The sequence below is a fragment of the Mastomys coucha genome, chromosome X (genome assembly GCF_008632895.1).
Source record: "Mastomys coucha isolate ucsf_1 chromosome X, UCSF_Mcou_1, whole genome shotgun sequence".
NCBI lineage: Eukaryota > Metazoa > Chordata > Mammalia > Rodentia > Muridae > Mastomys > Mastomys coucha.
The window spans coordinates 118,562,299-118,582,220 of record NC_045030.1 but is presented as its reverse complement, the minus strand read 5'-3'; the positions used below and the strand labels follow the sequence as shown (position 1 = coordinate 118,582,220).

Here is a 19,922-nt window from a genome sequence, read left to right as displayed (position 1 = left end):
CAAGCCCAAAATAAGAACAATTTTTTAGACATTGGATTTCATTGTAATAAGGCTGTACTTCAATGACCTTCACATCACCAAAGGATCTGACCTCCAACGTAGCTAAGCTGAGAGTTGACAGTTCTGCTGCGCCAAAGAATAAATTGTAAGCTCGATTTATGGTTACAGACTTCCTGCTATGGTCAAAGCTATTTGACTTGAGTGAGTACTGATTTTATTCTGAGCCCACAGAGAACAGGTTACATTCATTTAAGAAATAGTGTGTGCAGCCGTGCTGTGGTGGCACACGCCTTTAATAATCCTAGCACTTGGGAGGCAGAGGCAGATGGATTTCTGAGTTCCAGGCCAGTCTGGTCTACAGAGTGAGTTCCAGGACAACCAGGGCTATACAGAGAAACCTAGTCTCGAACCCTCCAGCCCCCAAAAAATAAATAATGGTGTGTGCATTAAGATGGTCTATCCATAAAGTCATTCACCAACTGTTTCAATAAACAATGGTTCTGCTAAGAGAGTGGTACAAACATTGTCTGAGGGTAAGAATTTGTTTCATTGGCTGTGATAATTTGGAAAAGCATTCATTTCAGAAAAAGAGTAACATATAAAAATTCTTCTTCAAACTTGATACAAGAGTTACATATGTCAAGCAAAGCATTCAGTCTCACTCTTTGTTTTTCTCTTACAAGCCCCTTCCCAATTTAATTGTCTACGTTTCTTCTGGGTATATAAATACTTTTGAAATATGTAAGCTGTTCTGAAAATCATAGTATAGTGTAAAAACACAAAATAAGCAATACTACTAATAGAGAAACTGAGATAGGAAAAGTAAGATTTCAAGACCCTTATGTTGTACACAGTAAGACATGGTGATGATCAAACAAGCTGAAAGTGTATATAGATTGTAAAATATTGGACTTATCTCTCCAATTACCAAATTAGAAAGACCATTGGATGACTATCAACAAATTTCTAATTCCTCATATTTTTGGATTTCAATCGATTAGGGTATGTTGGTAGTATTAATTTACATATTAATATATTAAGAAAAAGTAATTGTTACTTCCTGTTGATTTTGTTGTAAGAGGTTGAATTAGGTTTGTGTGGATTTGTTGAAAGATTACCTTCTTGCTTCTTCTAGGTTGTAGTTTTACTCCTTAGGTTGATGTTTTCCATCTATTATCTTTGTAGGGTTGGATTTGTGGAAAGATATTGTGGAAATTTCGGGTTTGTCATGCAATATCTTGTTTTCTCCATCTATAGTAATTGAAAAAAGTTTAGCTGGGTATAGTAGCCTGGGACTGGGCTGGCATTTGTGTTCTTGTAGAGTCTGTATGCCATCTGCCCAGGATCTTCTAGCTTTCATAGTCTCTGGTGAGAAGTCTGGTATAATTCTGATAGGCCTGCCTTTATATGTTACTTGACCTTATTCCCTTACTGCTTTTAACGTTCTTTCTTTATTCAGTGCATTTTTTTTTTTTGAAACAGGGTTTCTCTGTGTAGTCCTGGCTGTCCTGGAACTCACTCTGTAGACCAGGCTGGCCTCGAACTCAGAAATCTGCCTGCCTCTGCCTTCCAAGTGCTGGGATTAAAGGCGTATCCCACCACTGTCTGGCTGCATTTGATGTTTTGATTATTATGCAATGGGAGGAATTTCTTTTCTGGTCCAGTGCATTTGGAGATGTGTAGGCTTCTTGTATGTTCATGGGCATCTCTTTCTTTAGATTATGGAAGTTTGTTTCCATAATTTTGTTGAAGATATTTACTGGCCCATTACATTGGGAGTCTTCACTATCTTTTATATCTATTATCCTTAGGTTTGGTCTTGTCATTGCATCCTGCATTTCCTGAATGTTCTGGGTTAGGAGCTTTTTGCTTTTTGCATTTTCTTTGACTGTTGTGTCAATGTTTTCTATGGTGTCTTCTGCCCCTGAGATTCTCTCTTCTATCTCTTGTATTGTGTTGGTGATGCTTGCATCTATGACTCCTGATTTCTTTCCTAGGTTTTCTATCTCCAGGGTTGTCTCTCTTTCTGATTTCTTTATTGTTTTTATTTCCATTTTTAGATTCTGGGTGGTTTTGCTTATTTCCTTGACCTGTTTGATTGTGTTTTCTTGTAGTTCTTTAAGGGATTTTTGTGTTTCCTCTTTAAGGGCTTCTAGTTGCTTGCCTGTGTTCTCGTGTATTTCTTTGAGGGTGCTTTTTATATCTTTCTTAAAGTCCTGTATCATCACCATGAGAAGTGATTTTATATCTGAATCTTGCATTTCTGGTATAATGGTGTATCTAGGACTTGCTATGGTGGGAGAATTGGGTTCTGATGATGGCAAGTGACCTTGGTTTGTGATGTTTATTTTCTTACACTTCCCCCCCCACACACCATCTGGTTATCTCTAGTGCTACCTGCCCTTACTAAATTTGACTGGAGCCTGTCCTTCCTGTGATCTTGATTGTATCAGAACTCCTCAGATTCAAGCTGTCTCTGTGATACTGTGATTCTGGGATCCTGTGATCCTGGGCTTGTTAGAGCACCTGGGAGTGCAGCAGCTTCTTCTAGGTGTTGTGGGACTGGCTGTGGATCTTGGGCCCAAGGTCTGCTCAGGGCACCAGCCCAGAGAGGCCAGAAGGATCCTGAGCCACTGGGATGGCAGAGTTCCTGTATGCCTGGTCTCGCTGGTCCCAGTTACTCCCAGTATTGGGACAGATATGTCCTCCACACCTCTGATCCTTGGTGTGTTAGAGTGCCTGGGAGTGGAGCTTCCTCTGGGTGTTGTAGGACTGGCTTGGACATTTTAGTTTGTATTCAAACGCTCCAACAATGGTCAGCTGAAAGGACATGTGCAATTAGAGATCTATGATAAAGAGCAGCATCCTTCCAACACTTCTCCCCATCTGTTGGACCACACCTCTTCTCTGGCCTCCCAACAATGAGCAGCTATGAATGGGAAGCCCAATCTAGTAGTCCCACGAGAATAGTTATTCCAACTGGTCTTCTGTAGAAGTAAGTTCTAACAAATGTATTGGCAAGTAAGTGCCAGCAGTTGGAGAAGAGTCTAGTTTTAGTATTTCATTAGTCTGATCTTTCCTCACTATGATCGTATTCCTCTTTTTGAAGGTGGACTCAATATATTTTTGCATCACGAGATGCATTTAAGCCTAAAAGGGTTAGATGTGATAGGTTGAATTAACAATATTTACCATGAGTTAATGGGTTTAGAGACGTAGCTCTCAGTTTATTTTTCTGTTTTGGGAGCTCAAGGAGCTTTAAGGTTGTTCAAGCTTGCAGGAATAATTCTTTCACTTGATATGTGTTGTATGCATTCAAAGCCTTACGAAACTTCTTCTTGTCTTTCTCTACTTTCTGCAGATAAAGATGTGCTTAGCCAGATTTCTTGCAAAATGAGCATGTGCTCAAAGTCTCATAGTCCTTTTTTGGTAGTAAACTGCATATAGTATAAATATCTTTATCTAGGTAACATCTATCAAAATTTTCAAATTCCCTAATAGTTGTATCATGGGAAAGATTTTGCAGCACATTGAAGTTTAGTGATAAAAGTCAATTCATAGAACAAGTTAATCATTTTGTGTTGGCCGGGCAGTGGTGGTACATGCCTTTAATCCCAGCACTTGGGAGGCAGAGGCAGGCAGATTTCTCAGCTCAAGTCCAGCCTGGTCTACAGAGTGACCAGGGCCAGGGCTACACAGAGAAATCCTGTCTCAAAAAAATAGTTTCGTGTCATTTACTCTAGAAAAAAACAAATTTTGTACAAATATTATTTACAAATAATTAATTTACCCACACACTTGACAAACAAAGGCTAGACAAAATTATTAAGGGAGGTAAGTATTTATCATTTGATTAAATTATTTCTTTTGGCTTATGTTTGTTTTGTAGTATGTAGAAAGATGGTGTTTGATACTGTGAAATAAGCATCATATTACTAAGGTTGTTAGTGCCATTGTATTTCATAAAACTCATGTCCCAGAAAAATACACACTCACATGTATTATAAATTCTGTACTTAAAACAATTCTCATACTTCAGAGACCAATTCATTTTTAATACTGTGCACTGGTAAATATTTATATTGTTTTCTTGTACTATATTTTTCTACAACTATTAACATATTTTATAGAAGCATTCTAGTTTATACATTCCTCTCCCACATTAAGTTTATTAACTACTGATTTTTGTTGTGTATATGTTTGGGGTTTATATACATATCCCTGCATCTTCTCATGTGTGTGGGTAAATGTATGTATGTGCACATGTCTTTTGAAGGACAAAGTTTGACCTCAAGTTTCTTCTTCAGTCACTTTTCAACTTATATATTGAGATAGGATCTCTCATGAACTAACTCTCTCTCTTCCTTTTTATCTCTCTCTTTCTCTCTCTCTCTCCCTCCTTTCCAGTGTATAAGATTATAGGAAATTTATGTGGTTCATCCAGCATTTATTTGGGTACTGGGAAGCTGATAGTGAGGATTTATAATTTATAGCAAGATGTTTACTAATCTTTTTCATTAGTCACAGAGAGTAAAATTGATCACTACTCAATGTGCGGTACCAAAGATCCAATTAATTTAGATGAAAATCTAGTTAAAGAATAAACTAATAAAGTTCTCTATGTACTCACAATTTCAACAGTGTTTCTATCCTGACAATATCTACCAAATTTCCTTTAATATTTGAACTTGAACCTCAAACCACCAATACATTGCATACTCATCAATTGCCTATCACAATTAAAATTATCTCTATACAACTGTGAAACAAGTAAAACATCCTAATGTGATGCAACGTGATCAAGAAAGGTATTTAAAATGTCCCTTGAAATGCTCTACCACAAAATCCTCAATCCCAGGTTAAATATCTAGAAAAATAGTTTGTAAATGGAGACCATTCTACTGCATAATGTCAGTACTCCTCCAATTGATCAAAGTCATTATTGACAAGAAAAGGATGAGATTATATGACAGTGTAGAAGACCCTAAAAGAAAAATGTCAACTAAATGTTATGTGGAATCTTTAATTTGGTTTTGCACTTCATCTTTTTGAAGGTCATCAAATAACAATAAATGCAAATACATCATATATTTGAATTGAAAATATTATACTAATGTCATCCTATATCAATTATAAAAAATACATCATAGGAAAAGGTAAATTATTAAATACTTGCCAATTATATTATTATGGCAATTATATGAGTGTAAATAAAAAGCAATCTAAACTAACTTGCAAGGGACAAACATTAGTAACTGAACCAAAGTTAGACTATAGAAAATTAAACTCTATTTGTATATATTTTGTATGTCTTTCCAGATATCAATCTCTATAATATTTGGAAAGGTATGAAAGTAATTAAGCCAATTTTCAAGTTTAATTTTAGTTGCTTTCATGTAGTTATTAATGGTCAGATATTTTAACTGGCTCTGGTATTTTTTACCCAAAATACAGAAATAAAATATTCAACCTGTTGTTTCATGATTAATTTACATTTGTTGACGGAGTGTTTTCTTTTAAATAAAATGTTGCCACAAAATTTATAATATAAAAATTTGAATTGAGAATAACTCAGTTTTGATTTGTTTTACACTTAGCTAGAATGAATAAAATAATTTCCTGGTATTGGAAAATATGTGAGAAGAAAAACAAAGCTAGACTATAATTCAGTTATTTTTATTTTATAACTCAAATAAAAATGTCACTAATATATTTTTATTGATACTGGGCAGTTATATTGGTGTCCTTACCATTCAACTAAACTGAAAGTGAAAGAAGAATGATGATATTTGTTCCTCAACTGCTAATAATAATGTTGATAAATGTTTTAACCTGGGTCACCTATGACTGAATATAAATCTTTGTGGGGTTCTTATATAAAATAATGTAATTGACATAATTGGGATTACTAAATTTGTCTATTCTTTTCACTGAATAAAAGTGTTTTTGGAAGCAGAAAAATATTGTTTGATAATTTTGAAAATTGATTAAAATAATATTTAAATAAAAAACATCTGTTGTAAGACAGTGTCTTCAGTATCTGACAGGAATCATGGACTTGGGAAATCTCACCTCTTGGTCATCTAAAGAAGAATTGCACAATGATTACACTAGTTGATATGCCAGTGTGTATAGGGTAAATCTCACAAGCTCTTACTCATATGTAAAGAACTACAGAAAATTAATGGCTGCAGGAGGAGTTAAAAGAGTACTTCTCCCAAGGAAAAGCCTCCTGATAGTTTGTACAACCCATATCATCCCTACGAGCAACACTAGATACTGATAGGCAGTATGGTTTATGTGCATGTGTGTGTGTATATGTGTTTGTGTGAGAAGATAGAGAAAAGCTCATAAGTTTGAAAGGAGGTGGAGAAGATAAAGTAGGAGTCAGAATTAAAGAATTAAAGTGAGAAAATCACCCATGTATAAAGTTCTCAGTATAAATAACACAATCACATTAGTATGATATATTCTGATATGCTTTCGAAAACTTAAAATGTATCACCATCAACTTTACAATTTAATTTTCATGTGTATAAATTTAAAAACAAAAGTAATAGAAAAGAAAAACAAATACAAAACTATTGTCATTATTTTGACATTGCTGGTGTTTGAACCCAGGAATTTATATATGGTAGGCAAGTGTGCCAGTTCAAATTTTGACTTTTGGATTCACAAAACCACATAATAAAACATAATTATTTCTCATAACTACTTTATTAATATCTATATTTATGAATAAGAAAACATGCAATACAGAACCTGAAATAGAACAATTAATACACAGTTGTCACTGGACTACATACTGCCATACTGGTCCAAAAAACATCCAATCCTTCATTTCCAAAGCACCCCATAATTTGGGATACTGTTCACTTTTAGAAGCTGTATGATGTCACAGAGGAGGAGTCTTCCTCAATACAAACATAAATACACAGTTCAAAATTTTCAAATATTTTAAGCAGGGACAGCATAAATTTCACAAATTTTATTCTTAAAATTATCATATACAATCACAAAACAATTGCCTTCTTTTTTTTTTAATTTGTACACACACATTTTTATGAGCAGCCTTTTCTTCTCTAGTCTTAATGTTGTAAACTTACAGTGCTTATAATAATCATATTTATGGAAAGCACATGGATGGTTACTGTATGAAATCTACTGTGTATGAATATATTAAGTTTGCTGTCTAAGAGTCTGTAGTGAGATAATTGGCACATGTTATAGAAATGTCTCTGTCTGTATATAATCAGTTGCTCTGCTCCCATAGTATGCAGGTCAATTAGGCCACTTGAAAATACCAAAAATTGTACCCTACATTTGTGAGAAAAATTTTCACTTCAATGTAGCTAGAACTTGGCTTATAAAAACAAAAAGAAAAATAAAACAAAGTATAAATATAATGAATCATAAATTAGAAGAATACAAAGAAAATCATAACTTTATAAATGTATATTAGGTATAGCTACATTAAGCCTTAATAAAATATTAAAGAAAACTTAAAATATGCTTAGGGCTAAATGTCATGTAACTTACTCAGGAGTAAAGTTATCTTTTGTGTACGACATGATTGAAATTTCAGGACTGCCCAATTTAGGATTCCTTTAGTCTACTATTTTACCATTTTAATGAAAGTGTGTGACAAACATTAGTTTGAGAAGGCAGAAGCTCTTCATACTGTCACCACTGCACAATAGCACTAATCATTTAACAATATATTTTCTAACCACATTTGTGTAACTGAAAATAAAATGTTAAAGTACTAAATGAGACTGTAAAATTTATCCTCTAAATTGTCTACATTGTTTGTAGTATATGTAAATGTTAGTTTTAATACACTGACACAGTATTAGTTAAAACTTGGAGATAAATTCTGAGAAATGAATGTATATGTATTTAGCACATGAGATACACAGTTTGAATACAATTAGAAGTGTGTATATTAAAGCTATAGATAAAAAATTAATAGTCACCTTTTAACAGAATATGACCAAAATATAGTATAACCAGTCTGGCAAACATATGAAAATACCATATCACTGTTTAAGTTGAAATAAAATCAAATCTTTAGCTTTTTCTGGTGGAAACATTTTTAACTGATGGTAAATAAGGGCATCTTGCAGTTCTAGGAGAAAATAATTTGCTTTTCAGAAGAACCACTTATCAGCTTTGTCAACCTATAGCTCTGTCCATCCATTCAAAGAAATAACGTATAATGTGATGAGAAATATCTCACCAAATCTACAGCCCTGGAAGTTTCTGGTTTCCAAGGCTATACCTAGTGGAAGCTAAGAAAGAGAATGCATAGGGGAGAAGAACTGGGCTCAAACCCCTTGCCTCTTTGGCTTTGTCCAGCCTGCTTCCATTCAACATCTCTGTGGTATAAAACCAGAAGAGAGTGCCCAGTCATTTAATTTCCTAAACACTGTCTAAGTCTGATTATAAAACCAGATTTAGAAAGGGCATAAAAAGCATGTCTGTACATTCCTATATATCTAGGAAAGGTATCAATACTTTCCAATTTGTTAAACATAAGGATATAAGAGCTTCCCTCGTAATTCAGTAAGTCTCATAATCAGAAAAAAAATCTCAATTTCAGATTTCATATTTCCATTAGTAAAGTAAGCATTCAAGTTACTGATACACTATTTATTTGAAAAATTTACCCTCCATTTTAATCTCCTTTCCAGTTTGTATATATGAGTATAAATATAACTATACTAGTAATGAAAGAAAATATAAATAATTAAAACAAAAATTCTCACTTAAACAATCTGTTTTTTTTCCTTTTTTCTATTTTGAATATGTGTGTTGAGAGGAAAAACAGCAATCTAACTCTACTGGAAGCACTGATTTTGTCATTCTGGGTTTCTTTATCTTCCCCAGGTTTATAATTTATATTAACAACAATAATCACAACAATATCAATACATATACATGATCTTATTTCAATAAAGTTTCAAACACCATCAATACTTTTGGGGTTTTGTGCATCTGGAAAACCAGCATGCCTCAAATCACTGGAACCACTAACAAATACAAAGAGGAAAAAACAATTTCACTAATTAATTTGAAATTTCACTCATTAGACTCTAGGTGTTAAAAGTTAAGTTATTCTATACACCAAATCATATACAATCTAGTGAGCTTCACAAGTGGGGCAACAATATATTCACAAAACGCTACTTAACCTGCAGTCACACAAAGGAAATCATTTATTAACAGTCATTGGAAACCATTACTAATGAAATTATATATTTACCACAGTTTATACTACAACATTTACACACAATTTAATCATAAATTACGTATCTTCAAGTTACACATTACAAAGTCTACATCTAATTTAGTCAACACGAAATATTCTGGACCCCCGAACCCAAACAGTAATTAATTCTTGGTTTAGTATTATACTGAAACAAGACATTTTCTTTATTTTATTGTGGGGGTAAATTAAGCTTGTGGTGTTTCTCTAAATTTGTGAAATGTGCACACAAAAGATAATCGCTAGTTAAGTAGACAATACAGAAATTAATGTGTAGGTAACAAATGGAAACTGTTGTTTACTATGGATACTGTTTTCTTTGCTTACAATGTATTCTTGTCATATGTGAGATTTTGTTGTTCAGTGTGTTACTGGGGTATTTCTTATCCACCCCAAGAAGCAGTTATGAACCTCATTTCTCTTGTCTGCATATCTCTTTGAAATTCAGTGCTGTAATACACTTGGTAGATTTAGAATTAAGTCTCTTGAAAAGTTCTTTCTTGATTTGACCTTGTTTTCAGTAGTTTTCTTCAGTAAATTGAGCTAGATTGATTAAAAAAAATTCCCTTAGCCTTATATCCTTAATACGGGGCTTTATGTACAATTTTATTTGTTTGTTCATTTTTACTGAGCATTTTCAGTGACAGCCATTGAGCTGTCAAATCGATATTTAAAACATCTCAATTATCTTTAGAAATACTACTTTGCAGTAATAGTTATGTGCTAATAATTTATTGAACCTCCCCACCTGTTTCATGAATTTTATATACAAGTTCCAGAAGATAAATACCTAATTTGTATTGGTATATAGGCTTACCATGGTATATACAATAGTATTTCTGATGTACTTTACACTACACTTCAAAAACATATAAATATAAAAAAGCACAGGCCCATTCTGGCTAATAGTTGCCTAATATGGGCCTAGCTATTGCACTTCAGTGTCTCGAACTCTACTAAAGAGTAGAGAAGTAGGTTAAAACCTAGTTCTGTACAGTTTATATATGTTCTTTTTGAAAAAATGTATATACAAATTATATCAATATGTACTTGAAATAAAGGTAGAAAACATAAAAAACAGTGATAGAGACAAAAAACTGTAAAATATTTTATTTACACCCCCCACTGTACATTTTCGAAGGTAAAAATACAATTAAAAAAATAAAGGCAACTAGAATAAACAAAACAAAAGATGAACAAAAATGCTATAGAACTGTGCCATCTAATTTTATCTGAAACAGTATTTACAAAAACTAAAGGCAAACTTAGAAAAACAGACAAACTAACGGTAAACTTGGAAAATCAGATCACGGCCAATTTCCCAATAACTACATACTGAATTCACAAAAATCAGAAAAGAAGAAATCAGTAATATTGCACATGGCGGTAAAAAATAAAAATTCATCAGAGTACATCAGAAATATTATATATTACATATTAATTTCTGTCATGATAAGCCTTTCTGTACATATGGATATAAATTCTTTACTTCTTTTGAAAATTCACAGTCCAAATTAGATTTTAAATTTATTTTATCATCTTTTGACTAAGGGTCTAGCTCTAGTCTGATTCTGTTATCTGTTTCTATTTACACAGCTATTTATAAACATCCCAAATTAGAATACTCATTAAAGTTGAATGTTACTCTTTACAAGGGATGCTCCTCTATGATGGGAGAATCACCTCTTGAGGATCTGGCCTGTTGACCTGAAGTAAAGGTGGTCAAGGGAATGACTTTAACTGAGTCATCATCATCTGGATGAACTATTTCAGTTATGGTGTAAAACTGATCTCTTGTACTACCCTGTACTCCCTCATCAATAGGATACAGTCCGTCTGCTCCAGCACCCTGCACCCATTCTTGCTGCAAACCCATTGGTGGTTGTGCCTGAACGTGATGGAGTGTGGCAAACTCTGGCAGAGGAGGACTGTGGTGAATTACCACAGCCTGAACTAGAGTCGGGCTATAGCAGACTGCAGAGGCCTGTGCTGGTGGTGGACTGTGACACAGTGCAATAGCCTGTGTCACAGGGGGACTGTGGCAGATAGCAACTGTCTGTGTCACTGGAGGGCTGTAGCGACGAGCCGACGAGCGGGTCCTGGGTGGGCTGTGGCAGATAGCAGAGGTCTTTATCTGTGAAGGTCTAGGATTGGTCAGAGCAGCTGGCATCCAGCAGGAATCAGAGTGGCCCAAGATGAGGCATTCTTGAGTGCAGGTGTCAGAGGCTTCTTCCACAGTTGGCTGCACTGTTATTTCCGCAGCTGTGAGGGTACAGAAAACAAAGCAAAATAATTTTTATTATCATCTACATAAAAGAAGTCATATCTAACTGAAAAGTAGGCAGGCTGTTTAAATACATTGTAGAATTCCAGTGGTTTTACAACTAGTGTCCAAGTATAAGGAAATATTCGTAAAGTCACACAAAAAGCAGGGAGGGGATGAATGGATGGGGAAAAGGCACTATAAGAAAGGAAAAAATGAGAAACACAATGAACATATTTGCAGATTATATTTTTGACAATCAATTTGTATGCATAATGAATGAGAAAATCCAAAAGGAAAGGAATATAAGTACATGAGTGAATTTTAAGGTTAAAAAAAAAAAAGATGGAATTAGCAGTCTATAATATGTGTAGATTGAATTACATATTCTTATGCAAAGGCTGAGATTATAGAGATGATAAATGTATCAATGCTTTCCAAGCCTTGGGAATGAATGGAGTCTTGACTAACAGAGGCAGCAGAAAGAAACTCTATTACTGATGTTATCACCATGCTAAGATATAAATACATGAAATATTTTTCAGAGTATATGGAACTATATAGAATGAATTTTATTATATATAAACATAGAAATAGCAATGAGTGTTTACCAAATATCAAGAAAATAAATATTTTATGATTAATTTTGATGTGGCTGTAGTTCAAAATAGTTCTAATGAAATAGTACTGGATTCAATATGTATACTGTCTTTGAAAACATATACTTTGCCATATTTTAACTTTTAAATTTTATTCTTTTGTTTATATATTATGTGCTTTGTACATAAAATACATGTGCAGGTAGAATTGGTATAATAATCCACACATGTATGTGAGTGAGATTGCAGTCACTCATTCCTATACTAACACAAAAGTGTCTCCTATTACTTTCCAATTTAGTGTCTTGAGACAGGGTCTCTCATTGAAAGGGTACCTCACTGCTTTTCTTGGGATGACTGGCCAGTGAACTCTTTGGATCACCTGGAGTTTCAAGCATGCCTAGCATTTTGTTTGCTTCTTTGTTTTCTTTTGTTAGTTTTTTTGGGGGGTGGGGAGGCTGTGTATGATTGGATAATGGAAATTCAATCTCAGATCCTCATACTTCATGGCAAATGATTTTCTCACTGAAATATTTGCCCAGCCTTTGGAATATTTTAAATGTAGGGATCAGATTTAAAACCTAACTTGGAAAGAGTTGAAAATATTAAACTTCTTACTCACATGCAGAAGCAGCAGCAATTATATAATATAGTCCTATAAAAAGGACTATAGAATTGGTTTATTTGCAAAATGTATAACAAAATCTCTAGAATTTTGTAAAACATTTAGATTCCTCATGTATTTTTGAACCACTCAAAGCATAAAAGTGGAGTGGTGATTTTTTTGTGTGTGTGTTTAGGGTTACACAATATTTAATTAATAGAGTAAGTTAAAAGAATTCAAAGTTTTAGATCTAGAACTTGTCTATTAATGTCTCCTCATTTTCCTAATTTTTAGTTTCAGCTACTGATTAATTAAATGAGGCTGAAATATTTATGTTAGATAATAATCCTGAAAATAATTAGATTAAAATAAGATTTTATCAACATTGGTCCCAACACTGGGAATAACTGGGACCAGGAGGACCCAGGCACACATGAACTCTGCCAGTCCAGCAGCACTGGTTCATTCTGGTCTGTCTGGGCCAGTACCCTGAGCAGACCTTGGGTGCAAACTCCACAAAACACCCAGAGGAAGCTCCTCTCCCAGGCACTCTAATACACCCAAGATCATAGGATCAGAGGTGAGGAGGACACAACAACTGTCCCAACACCAGTAGTAACTGGGATCACTTGGACTAGGCATGCAGGAACTACACCGTTCCAGTGGCACAGGTTCCTTCCAGTCTGTCTGGGCCTGTGCCCTGAGCAGACTGTGGGTGCAAAGTCCACAGCCACTCCCACAAAACCCAGAGGAAGCTCCACCCCAGGTATTCTAACAGGACCAGGATCATAGGATCAGAGATGACGAAGACACAACTGTCCTAACACAGGGAGTAACTGGGACCAGGCAGGCAAGAACTCTGCCCAGTGTCATGAGTTCCTTCCTGTCTGTCTGGGCCTGTGCCCTGAGTAGACCTTAAGCACAAGGTCTGCAGTGAGTCCCATAATACCCAGAAAAAGTACTAATCCCAGGCACTATAAAGGGCCCAGGATCACAGAATCCCACAATCACAAGATCCCAGAGACAGCTTGATGCTGAGGAGTTCTGACACAACCAGGATCACAGGAAGAACAAGCTACAGCCAGCTTTCACCAGGACAGGTAGTAGGAAAGATTACCAGATGGCAGGAGGCAAGCTTAAGAAAATAAGCAACAGAAATCAAGATTACTTGGCATCATCAGAACCCAATTCTCCCACCATAGCAAGTACTGGATACACCAGCACACCAAAAAAAAAAAAAAACAAGATTCAGATCTAAAATCACTTCTCATGATGTTGATACAGGACTTTAACAATGACATAAATAACTCCCTTAAAGAAATACAGGAGAACACAGATAAACAGATAGAAGCCCTTCAAGAGGAAAATAAAAAAATCCCTTAAAGAACTACAAGAAAAGACAATCAGGTGAAAGAATTGAACAAAACCATCCAGATTCTAAAATATGTAAATAGAAACAATAAAGAAATCACAAAAGGAGATAAACCTGGAGTGAGAAAACCTAGGAATGAGATCAGGAGTCATAATGCAAACATCATCAACAGAATACAAGAGATAGAAGAGAGAATCTGAGGTGCAGAAGATATCATAGAGAACATTGACACAGCAGTCAAAGAAAATGCAAAAAGATTCTAACTCAAAACATCCAGGAAATCTAGGACACAATGAGAACACCAAACCTAAAGATAATAGGTATAGAAGAGAGCAAAGATTCCCCACTTAAAAGGCTAGTAAATATTTTCAACAAAATTATAGAAGAAAACTTCTATAACCTAAAGAAAGAGGTACCCATGAACATACAATAAGCCTACAGAACCAGAAAAGAAATTCCTCCCATTACATAATAATCAAAACACCAAATAAAGAAAGAATATTAAAAGCAGTGACAGAAAAAGGTCAAGTAACATATAAAAGAAGACCTATAAGAATTACACCAGACTTCTCACCAGAGACTATGAAAGCTAGAAGATCCTGGGAAGATGTCATAAGCAGATCCTACAAGAACACAAGTGCCAGCCCAGGCTACTATTTTCCATATTTTGGGTATGTTGTGGCTTCATTTTCCTTAAATTCTAGAAAGTCTTTAATTTCTTTCTTTATTTATTCCTTGACCAGTTTATCATTGAGTAGAGTGTTGTTAAGCTTCCATATAAAACAAATGGATTTAACAGATATCTATAGAACATTTCACCATAAGACAAAAGGATATACCTTCTTCTCAGCACCTCATGATACCTTCTTCAAAATTGAAAATATAATTGGTAACAGATCAGGCCTTTACAGATACCAGATGATAGAAATAATTCCTTGTTTCCTATCAGATTACCATAGACTAAGGCTGCTCCTCAATAACAACATAAACAATAGAAAGCCCACATATGTGTGGAAGCTTAACAACACTCTACTCAACGATAACCTGGTCAAAGAAGTAATAAAGAAAGAAATTAAAGACTTTCTAGAATTTAAGGAAAATGAAGCCACAACATACCCAAAATATGGAAATCAATGAAAGCTGTCCTAAGAGGAAAACTCATAGCTCTAATTTCCTCAAAAAAGAAAATGCAGACAGCATACACCAGCAATTTGACAGCACATCTGAAAGCTCTAGAACAAAAAGAAGCAAATTCACCCAAGAAGAGTCAGTGGCAGGGAATAATTAAATTCAGGAAATAAATCAAATGGAAACAAAAAGAACTATACAAAGAATCAACCAAACCAGGAGCTGGTTCTTTGAGAAAATCAACAAAATATATAAATGCTTTACCAGACTAACTAGAGGGCACAGAGATAGTATCCTAATTAACAAGATCAGAAATGATAAAGGAGACATAACAACAGACACTGATGAAATCCAGAAAATCATGAGAACCTACTACAAAAGCCTATACTCAACAAAACTGGAAAACCTGGATGAAACGGACAATTTTCTAGACAGATACCAGGTACCAAAGTTAAATCAAGATCAGATCAATGATCTAAACAGTCCTATATCCGCTAACTAAATAGAAAGAGTCATTAATAGTCTCCCAACCAAAAAAAGCCCAGGACCAGATATGTTTAGTGCAGAGTTTTATCAGATCTTCAAAGAAGATCTAATACCAGTACTCCTCAAACTATTCCACAAAATAGAAACAGCACTCAAGTGTGATCACTCAGCCATCTTGCATTTTAATAATCTATATGATAGTATAGATAAGTTACCCTATAAATTCCACCAGAGAGCTTCTAAATTTGATAAACAGCTTCAGGAAAGTAGACGAATATAAAATTAACTCAAGCAAATCAGTGGCCTTGCTCTACATAAAGGATAAACAGGCTGAGGAAGAAATTAGGGAAACAACAGCCTTCACAATAGTCACAAATAATATAAAATACATTGCATAACTCCAACTATGCAAGTAAATAATCTGCATGACAAGAACTTCAAGTCTCTGAAGAAGAAAATCGAAGAAGATGGAAAGATCTCTCATGCTCATGAATTGGCAGGATTAATAAAGTAAAAATGGCCATCTTGCCAAAAGCAATCTACAGATTAAATGCAATCCCTATTAAAATTCCTACTCAATTCTTCACAGATTTGGAAAGAGCAATTTGCAAATTCTAGGATAGTGAAAACTATTCTTAACAATAAAAGAACGTCAGGTGGAATCACCATCCCTGACCTTAAGCTGTACTACAGAACAATTGTGATAAAAACTGCATGGTATTGGTACAGTAACAGGCAGGTAGATCAATGGAATAGAATTGAAGACCTAGAAATGAACCCACACACCTATGTTCACTTGATCTTTGACAAAGGAGCTAAAAACAATGCCATGAAAAAAAGACAGCATTTTCAACAAATGGTGCTGGATCAACTGGTGGTTAGCATGTACAAGAATGCAAATTGATCTACTCCTATCTTCTTGTACAAAGTTCAAGTCCAAGTGGATCAAGGACCTCCACATAAAACCAGATATGCTGAAACTAATAGAAAAGAAAATGGGGAAGAGCCTGGAGCACATAGGCACAGTAGAAAATTTCTTGAATAGAACACTAATAGCTCAAGCTCTAAGATCAAGAATTGACAAATGAGACCTGATAAAATTACAAAGCTTCTGTAAAGCAAAAAACAATAGGACAAAACAGCAACTGTCAGATTTGGAAAAGATCTTTACTAATCCTATATTCGACAGAGGGATAATTATCCAATATATACAAATAACTCAAGAAGTTAGACTCCATAGGACCAAATAACCCTATTTAAAAAATGGGGTACAGAGCTAAACAAAGAATTCTCAACTGAGGAATACCGAATGGCTGAGAAGCACCTAATGAAATATTCAACATCCTTAGTCATCAGGGAAATGCAAATCAAAACAACCCTGAGATTCCACCTCACCCAATAAGAATGACTAAGATAAAACTCAGGTGGCAGCAGATGCTAATGAGGTGATGGAGAAAGAGGAATACTCCTTCATTGCTGGTGGAATTTCAAGCTGGTACAACCACTCTGGAAATCAGTTTGTTGTTTCCTCAGGAAATTGGACATAGTAATACCAGAGGACCTGGCTATACTAATCCTGTGCGTATACCTAGAAGATACTCCAACATGTACTAAGAAAACATGCTCCACTATGTTCATAGCATCCTTATTTGTAATAACCAGAAACTGGAAACAACCCAGATGTCTCTCAACAGAGGAATGGATACAGAAAATGTGGTACATCTACACAATCAAATACTACACAGCTATTAAAAACAATGAATTTATGAAATTCTTAGAGAAATGAATGTATCTGGAGAATATCATCCTGAGTGAGGTAAACCAATCACAAAAGAACACACACTCTCTGATAAGAGGATATTAGTCCAGAAGCTCAGAATATCCGAATAGAATACACAAACCACAAGAAACTCAAAAGAAAGAAAGACCAAAGTGTGAATGTTTCATTCCTTCTAGAAGCGGGAACAAATTAACCATTTAAGGAGTTGCATAGGCAAACTATGGGGCAGAGACTGAAGGAAATACAACGAAGAGACTGTTACTCCTGGGAATCCTTTCCATATTTAATCATCAAACCCAGATGTAACCCTCCTGCTTGACCCTGCCTGCCTCTCATAACCACACCTCTCTGCCCACCTCCTGCTATTTGCCACACCTCGCTCCTGGTTCCAGTTTCATTGGAAGTCCCGCCTCTACAGAGACTAAAGAAGCTGCTGATTGGGACTATATGCTGACGAACTTGGGGGAGGGGTTTTGCCTCACCTATTCTACCTGTTGGCTTGTAACAAAGACATTATTAAAATGCAAGATGGCTGAGTGATCACACTTGAGTGCTGTCTAACTTTGACTTTCCACATGGACTAAGGTAACATTATGGCTAGCCAATTTCCTCCTGACTCCATATTCCAGATAACCCAATCTTATTGTTGCCGCTGGCTGGCAACACTCAGACACTATTGTGGATGTCAGCAAGTGCTAGCTGACAGGAGCCTGATATAGCTGTCTCCTGAGAGCCTCTGACAGTGTCTGACTAATACCATCCATTGGACTGAGCCTAGGGTCCCCAACAAAGGAGATAAGCAAGGACTCGAGGAGCTAAAGGGTTTGCAGCCCCTTAGGAGGAACAACAATATGAACCAACCAGTACCCCCAGAGCTCCCAGGGACTAAATCACCAACCAAAGAGTACACAGGGTGGGACTCATGGCTCCAGCAGCATATGTATAGAGGATAGCCTAATCAGTCATCAATGGGAGGAGAGGCCCTTGGTCCTGTGAAGATTTATGCCCTAATGTAGGGGAATGCCAGGGTCAGGAAGTGGGAGAGGGTGGGTTGGTGAGCAGCAGGAGGGGGGAGGAAATAGGGTTTGTTTTTGTTTTTGTTTTTGATATATTTTTGGAAAGGTAATCAGGAGAGGAGATATCATTTTAAATAAGCAAAGCTGTACAATGGAAAAAAGAAAGCATCTTCAACAAATGGTGCTGGTCAAACTGAATGCCTGCATGTAGAATAAAACAAACTTATATCTATCACCCTGCACAGAACTCGAATCTGCTTTGATCAAAGACCTCAACATAAAACCAGATCCATTAAATCAGATAGAAGAGAAATTGGGAATTAGTCTTAATCAGATTGGGACAGGAGACAATGTCCTTAACAGAAAACCAAGAGCTCAGGCACTAAGATCAACAATGAATAAATGGAATCTCATGAAATTGAAAACTTTCTATTTCTGTAAGGCAAAGGACATCATCAATAGGACAAAATTACAGCCTACATATGGGAAAAGGTTTTTAACCCTAAATCTTTATATACTTTGGATATCAGGACTGATATAAAAAAGTGTATAAAGAATTCAAGAAATAAGATATCAATAAAGCAAGTAACCCAATTAAAATGGGCTGCAGATTTAAACAGAGAATTCTCAAAACAGAAATCTCTAACATATTGGAAGCATTTAAAGAAATGCACAACATCCTTAGTCATCGGGGAAATACAAATCAAAATGACTAAGATTCCATCTTACACCAGTCCAAACGTCTAAGATTAAAAACTCAAGTGGCAGCTCATACTGGCAAGGAGATGGAGCAAGGGAACTCTCATCCATTGCTGGTAGGAGTGCAAACTTGGACAACTACTTTGGAAATCAATTTGGTGTTTTCAGAAAATTTAGAGCAGTTCTACTTCAAGATACCTCTTGCCCACTCCTGTGCATAAACTAAAAACTTGTTCCACCATACCACAAGGACAATTGTTCAACTATGTTCACTGCAGCTCTATTCATAATAGCAAGAAACTGGAAACAAACTAGATGTCCCTCAACTGAAGAATGGATAAATGGGTAAATACAATGACATTATACAATTTGCAGGCAAATGGATGGAACTAGAAAATATCACTGTGAGTGAAGTAACCCAGATCCAGAAGGAACTGCATGGTTTGTACTAATTTATATGTGTACATTAACCATAAAGTGATGTAAAACCAGAGAAAATTCAAAGATATCCACAGATAATCCATAGACCTAAGGAAGATAAGTAACAAGGAGAGCTCAATGAAGAATGCTTGAATCTTACTGAGAAGGAAAAATAAAGTGGAAATTGAGGTGGATGAAAGGAGAGTAGGAGAGTAGGTAGAAATGGAGTAGGAGAGTTCAAGTCTGGGAAGAACAGAGGGAGAGAGAACTGTAATTGGTGTGTGTGT

At 35.4% G+C, this 19,922-nt stretch overlaps 1 protein-coding gene across 3 annotated transcripts in view; it reads right to left on the bottom strand.

Moving 5' to 3' along the window:
- Nucleotides 1–6,698: 6,698 nt before the first annotated feature.
- Nucleotides 6,699–19,922, bottom strand: part of Pcdh11x (protocadherin 11 X-linked) — a 518,505-nt gene continuing 505,281 nt past the window's right edge. For all 3 annotated transcript variants that reach the window (XM_031367349.1, XM_031367358.1, XM_031367367.1), the window contains one exon: nt 6,699–11,530. In XM_031367349.1, the coding sequence (XP_031223209.1) occupies nt 10,917–11,530 (614 nt within the window). In that variant the 3' untranslated portion in view covers nt 6,699–10,916. The remainder of the gene's footprint in view (nt 11,531–19,922) is intronic.